We start from the raw sequence: 6,609 nt of genomic DNA, 5'->3' as shown, positions 1-6,609 counted from the left end.
TCAAAGGAACCCCAGGAAAGGGGTTGTTTTTCAAAAAGAATGATTCAAGGAAGATCGAGGCATTTACTAATGCAGATTGGGCTGGATCAGCCAATGATAGAAGGTCTACCACTGGGTACTGCACATTTATATGGGGCAATCTAGTGATCTGGAGAAGCAAAAAACAACCAGTGGTTGCAAGGAGTAGTGCTGAAGCCGAACTTCGAGCTCTTGCACAAGGAATATGTGAACTTCGAGCTATCACTTCATAATGAGAATCCCATGTTGTTGTATTGTGACAACAAGTCAGCAATCTGTATTGCTCACAATCCAATCCACCATGATCGTACTAAGCATGTGGAAGTGGATAGACATTTTATCAGAGAGAAGGTCGAAGAAGGGCTCGTATGTATACCTTACATCACATCCAAAGGACAACTTGCTGATTTTCTAACAAAAGGTCTACCACGGGTCAGGTTCGAGGAACATTTATCCAAGTTGGACATGATTGATATTCATGCTCTAACTTGAGGGGGAGTGTTGAGAAACGTGTTATTTCCTACTGTTAAGAAAATTCTATTTTCGAAAATATATGTAATCTCTGTATGGTAGATTAGTTGTTGATTTGTAGCTAGCTGTAAATTAGGAGTTAGTTTCCTATTTTTTCTCTAACTGATTGTAACCTAATTGTATATAAAAGAGGCTTATTACCTCTAATTATGTGAGATTGACGGCTAAGTATTCTTAATTGACCTATCAATTTCCACAGAAAATTGCATAACATTTTAGATCTTTTGGTGAGCTTTTGAATTAAAACAAGGTTGCTGACAATTTTGGTACATGGACATCTTTGAGAATGAGGGTAGGTGTCACATAGATATCTCCTAATCCTGCAACTGTAAACTAGGACATGGAGTATAACTGCTGAAATACTGTGAAGTGTGAGTCATGTGATCTGTGGCCCTAGAGTCAATTATCCAAGAGTTTGTCAAACACTTTTCTGAGACATGTAATCCAAAAGGAAGTGAAGACTTACCTGAGAGTGCCAATGAACATGCACCAGAAGGCTTCTCGAGAGATCCTATCAGGCCTCTGAGTTTCTCCATCTCTTCACTGTTGAGTCCTCCTTTCTCCTGTTTTTCATCTTGGCTGGTTTGTTCTGTCAGATGTGCCTGAGATTGAGACCTCTGTTGGCCTCCACGATTTCCCCATTCTCGGCTTGGTGGTTTACCATTCAATTTCCAGCAACTCTCCTTGGTATGCCTTGGTTTTTTACAGTAGGTGCACCATAAATTGTCTTTGTTGTCTCTCCACTGATTGTTTTTGTTCTCTCCTTGAAAGCCTGGACAGGTCTACTTCCCCTCTTTCTAGCATCTGAGGTTGTTCACTTCTTGTGATCAAGGCTGAATTCTCTAGAGTTTGAGGTTTGAGCATTATACCCCTTCGACTCTCTTCTCCTTGAATTAGAGAGATTGCCTCTTCTAATGATGGTATTTTCTCCCTGCCGAGAATCTGAATTCTAACTTGATCAAATTCAAGATTAAGGCCAGCCAAAAAGTCATACACACGATCCTTTTCAATGAAATTCTTCAAAACAACAGCGCCATCTGGACATTTCATCTCAATGACCCTATAGTGATCAAGTTCTTGTTACAAGTTTTGCAGCAAATTTGCATACTCAGTTATTGATTTATTCCCTTGTTTGGTCGCACTCATCTTAACCTTTATCTCGTACACTTGAGCAGCATCACGCGCCTTTGAATAAGTCCGCTGAATTGAGTCCCAAATAGCTTTTGTAGAAGTAAAAAACGTGCGGGTGTCACTGATTTCAGGATTCATAGAATCCCACAGCCATGACATGACCATTGAGTCTGCTTTAACCCATGCATCAAAACCTTTTTCTCCAGGCTTCGGTCCTGTCCCTAGAAGATGATAAAGTTTCCCTTTTCCCTTTAAATAAGTTCGAACAAATTGAGACCACTTTAGATAAATTTTCCCGTTCAACCAACCTATATGTAGCCCGAACACTTTGCAGATCACTAGTGGACTGATTCGAATTGATCTCTTCAAATTGAGCAAAACTGTTTACAACCTCAGACATGATGGTTCAGCGTTTCTAATTTGAGAAAAAAAAAAAGGAGAAAAGGAGAATAGTATTGGGCTATTTTGCAGTGATTTAGAAAGGGAGATTCCAGCAATGAAGGCCAGAAAAACAAACCACAGTAAGGCCAAGAAGATCAAGAAACAAATATGGCTATGAAGGCCAGAGAAACGAAAGCAAAAAGAAACCCAGAAAAGAGCCTAATGCTCTGATACCATAACGTAAAGAAGAAAGAGAGAAGGAATAATAATTCTCATTCTAGGAGGAAAAAAATATTAGTACACCAATATATAATCTATTCTAGGAGGAAAAAAATAGGAAACTAATCTAATCAAATCAGAGGAAAAATACATGCTGATCTGTTTTCTAATAATTCGGCTACAAGAGCTGTACAATCCAACAATTTGTTCTTGAAATTGGAACGGAAATGATACCCCCTCGTTGACTTACGCCAGCAAATAACTCATTCTCATATTAAGAAAATCTCATCTTCCATTCCTGTGATTTTTCTTTCTATTTAAGTAACATAACAAAATCTCATCATCAGTTATTCGTTTCTTTTTTTGACAGTGGTAATTCCAAAATGTGGCCTCCATTGTCGATTTTGGAAGATTCTTGAACCATCCAATCCATAAAATTTGGCATCAGCTTAGAAGATTTACAGGTTCGTTTCTCTTTTCGTCATATTTTATGAAAATTCTTACGCTTCTGAAGTTGTGTAAAATTTATTTTGTATATTTTCTTTCTTTTTCTTTTTAGTTTTCGTACTCTTTGCCTTGATTTCGTGGGTTGAGGTTATTGTTGTATTTGGAAATTGATTGAAATGTTTCAGTTTTCTTGTTATCAGTTTCTCTCTTTTAAGACACAAATTTGTTTAGTATCATGGTATATATCTTATAATAAAGCTATGCATTTTCTGCTAAGGAACATGTTATGGTTTGTTAATTTCTTGCCTCGTACCTAAGATATGAGTGGTTTGTTGTTTCATTTACTTATTTTTGTTTCTTTATTCATTTTTTTTTTTCTAAATTTTGATTTGGTTGTTGTGATGACTCCCGATTCAATCTGCCGTTTACTATACAGTGTGTATTCAAGAATTTTTTTATCACTGTAGAAAATATTGATTGCTCATTTTTTAAACTAGAAAGGCTAATCCTAATTTAATACCACGTATGGTAAATGTAAAAGTTTTAAGAAGCTAAAGTTGTGTTCATTTACATTGGATTGTGACTCTGGACTTTACCATTAGCACAAGATCGACTAAGTCAAATTGTTGACAAGTTTTGAAGGACTAAATTGGATTGTGACTAAAGTGCACAACTGGACTTTACCATTAGCACAACATCGACTGAGTCAAATTGTTGACAAGTTTTGAAGGACCAAATTTTAAAGATATCTGGTTTTTGTATTCCTCTAAAGGTATGATATAGCCTTGACATTGTTTTTCTTGTTTTACTTATAAAACACTTATCATTCAATTATTGATGTTATGTGAAATTATAGTTGATTACAATAGGCGGCACCTGGTTGGATTCCTCGAAAGTTAGGTCAGTTCGTATTCCTATCTTTTAGAAATTTACTCACATAGAGCGAATCTACGTTGATTTTGTTATCTTTTGACAAGAGGCGGTCCTATAAACTTATCTCTATTGCATATCACAAATAGGAGAAAATTGCCGCACAAAAAGAAAAGCTTATCCATTGTTTGTAACCTTGCCCTTTCCTTTACTATTTTGTCTTTTTGTCTTCTTTTTTTTTTTGTTGGTCTAATTCTATTCTTTTGTTAAATTTTCACAATTTGCAACCTTTCACATATGCTTGTCTCATTTCTGGTAGGACAACGAATCAACAGATATACCAGCAGAATATGAAGATTTGCTAATGAGATTTGAAATGCTGGTTGTAATTTCTTCTCAGTTCCCAATTTCATATGGAATTTGATAAGTGTAATCCTTATTTTTATCTATGTTTTGCACCCAGAGAATTGAGAGTGAGATAAAAATTGATTGCTTGACAAGAAAGCTAGCTGAGGTTGATTTATTATTTGGTGCTAATAAGGAATGTTCAGCATGTTGTGTCAATGAAGTACGATTAATGGGGACGGGAATGTCAATTCAAAGTAGTCAGAGGCTAATCAAGTGATCAAAAGTCTTAAAGAACAGGTTTATGCTCATTTTTCCCCTTTTCTTGTTTATAGATCTTTGTGTTTGTTTATTTATTATATCATTGCAATGTGTAGCCAATACTGTTTTAAGATAGATGTCTTGCCTTTTACTTTAGTATCTATCTTCAATCTTGCAAATTAAGTGGACGTATGGTTCACGGATTCAAAATCATGATTCAGAATCATTCTCGATTTATGTGTGTTTTTTGTGAGAGAAAACACTGTAGCGAGCCACGAACCATGATTCAAACCATGGCACGGATCCTCATACCAAACACCCTCTAAGATGTTGGAACTAGAGAAGGCTTCAAGCCAGCAAAATCTGGCTAGTGATGTTGGGTAACAGAGCTAAGCATGTGCGTCCGCGCCGAAGAGAAGTTTGAAGAGGTAAGGTTTGAGTTCATTATTGGCGTTATGTGATGGGATAGATATGTTTTTCATTTAAAATAGGACAAATATTTGAACGTTTATGAGCTAGAACTTCAGTTTCTTACTTCCAGAAGCTAATCTGTTTCTTTGTTGGATCATCACATCACCCATCAGAGTTCCTTCATATGTTGTGGTGATATTGTATGATCTTTCTGTGTTCATCTATATTGTTGTGTATTGTCCTTTCCACCATAATAAGACTACCATGGAGAAATTATCTTGCTCTCTCTCTCAACAAAATAGGCTCTTTGAATTTATTGAAGCAAATTCAATTTGAATGGCTCTTTGTTGATAAATGATGTGGGCTGAAAAGGTGGTGGTGGCCACTACTATGGCTCTGGTTGCCAACATGTCAGATACTTGGTGAATTCGGTCCTTGAAGGTGCAGCTTTTAATTTAGCAGCCAATGTGTTGCATATGCAAGATGCTTTTGGTTGGAATTTTCTTGTATTAAATTACATCTTCCTTGTAGAGTTTGTGTGCCGATTCTTGTGTGAACGTATGTGTTCTTGTCAGAGAGATCAGTTCATTCTTTCTTGGTCAATACATTTTCCATGTCAACTTTCTAAGTTTTTCACAAGGTTTAATTATTCACTCAAAAGTGGTTAGTGAGAGTATGACTTCAATTCTGGATGAGGTCTCCAATACTTTTTCTGACCGAATTAAGACGTTCCTTGTGAGTATTCTTGAAACATCTTGTAATGATTATTCTAATAGCTACTGTCTAAGAGGCAAGAGCCTTAAGTTGTTAAAGTTTCTTCCTTTCGTGTTGTTTCCTGAAGTTTATATCCATTGTTCTATCTTATGATTGCCTAAAGGTTGAATACTATTTGTTTCAATACAAGACATCAACGCTTTCATGTGTCAGAGTAATCTTCAAGAAAAGTCAAGTACTAGTAATCATGAGAAGTTAAACTATTGCTTGATGGAAATTTTCTAATCTTAAGAATGAGAAGGTGTGATCATGTACAATGTGATATAGATTAAGATCACTTTCTTCTCTTATTGAAAAGAATCCTAACTATTTGGCTGCAGTCTCTTTTGCGTTGGCAATCAATTGATCTTCAGAACCAAAATGAAGAACTTAAACGACAAGCTCAAAATTCTGAGAAGTCTTTGAGAGTAAGTTACATATGTACTATGTGTTATTGATAAACATGTTTATGTGCATCATAGGTAAAGTCATGCTCTTTTCTGACTTCATCTTTAGGGTGGGTTTGGTATTGATTCTAGGAGAGAAAAAGCACTTTTTCACACATCTAAAATCTAAAAAGTTGTTTGGTAAAACATATTGTTGAATAATTTTCTTCCAATCTGAAGTTAAAAGCAGAATCAGCCTTAAGGCTGATTCTGATGTTAGATTATACGGGAATTTATTTTGAGGTTTTAATGAAATTTTCTATTTCCAATTTTACCCTCAATGAAAGTTAAAATTTACCACATCCAAAACACATTTTCATTTCATCTCCCCCGACTCTCCTCCGCTCACCTCCTCTCCGGAATCACTCTCGTCCCCTGCAAAAAAAAATTCTTGTGCGTTCTATCCTCTCCCCTCTTCTCCGTTTGAGATTTGGTCTCTCTCTCCATTCGCCGGTCTCTCTCCGTTCGCCTGTCGGAGCTCGGTTGGTTTCTCCTCCGCGTGATTGTCCGTTTGCAGGTCGCCCATCTCCTCCGACGACGACTGCCCGTCTATCATCATCAATTCAAGAGGTAAACCTCTCTAACCGTGCGAAATTTTTTGGTCTGAACATTTGGATTTCGTTTTGATTTTTATTCCGCCTGTATTTTGGGTTTTAGGGATTTGATTTTTTGCAATCAAAGAAAACGATCGAGCATCTCCTCCGATTGTTGAAAGTCGGTTTGCCGGTATCCGATCTCCTCCTCCGATTGCCCATCACCAGATCAAGAGGTAAGCCTTGAAATGGGCCTGATTGCT

The 6,609-nt window shown here is 36.6% G+C and overlaps 1 protein-coding gene across 1 annotated transcript; it reads right to left on the bottom strand.

Annotated features, from left to right (window-relative positions):
- Positions 1-789: 789 nt before the first annotated feature.
- LOC112092593 lies at positions 790-1,845 on the bottom strand. The gene is made up of 4 exons (XM_024169137.1): positions 1,658-1,845; positions 1,328-1,609; positions 1,016-1,242; positions 790-869 (listed from the first exon to the last, which is right to left on the bottom strand). Exons 1-4 carry the CDS (start codon positions 1,843-1,845, stop codon positions 790-792), a joined length of 777 nt encoding a protein of 258 aa, XP_024024905.1.
- Between the last annotated feature and the right edge of the window lie 4,764 nt (positions 1,846-6,609).

Source organism: Morus notabilis, unplaced genomic scaffold (genome assembly GCF_000414095.1).
Source record: "Morus notabilis unplaced genomic scaffold, ASM41409v2 Scaffold457, whole genome shotgun sequence".
Lineage (NCBI taxonomy): Eukaryota > Viridiplantae > Streptophyta > Magnoliopsida > Rosales > Moraceae > Morus > Morus notabilis.
Note: the sequence above shows the minus strand (reverse complement) of the source record. Positions and strands in the feature narration are given on the sequence as shown.

Coding starts and splice junctions, on each gene's coding strand:
- LOC112092593 (XM_024169137.1), bottom strand. CDS start 1,845: ATGGTCATGTCATGGCTGTGGGATTCTATGAATCCTGAAATCAGTGAC. Junction 1,610..1,657: donor GGGAATAAATCAATAACTGA/GTATGCAAATTT, acceptor TGATCACTATAG/GGTCATTGAGATGAAATGTC. Junction 870..1,015: donor ATGTTCATTGGCACTCTCAG/GTAAGTCTTCAC, acceptor TTACAGTTGCAG/GATTAGGAGATATCTATGTG.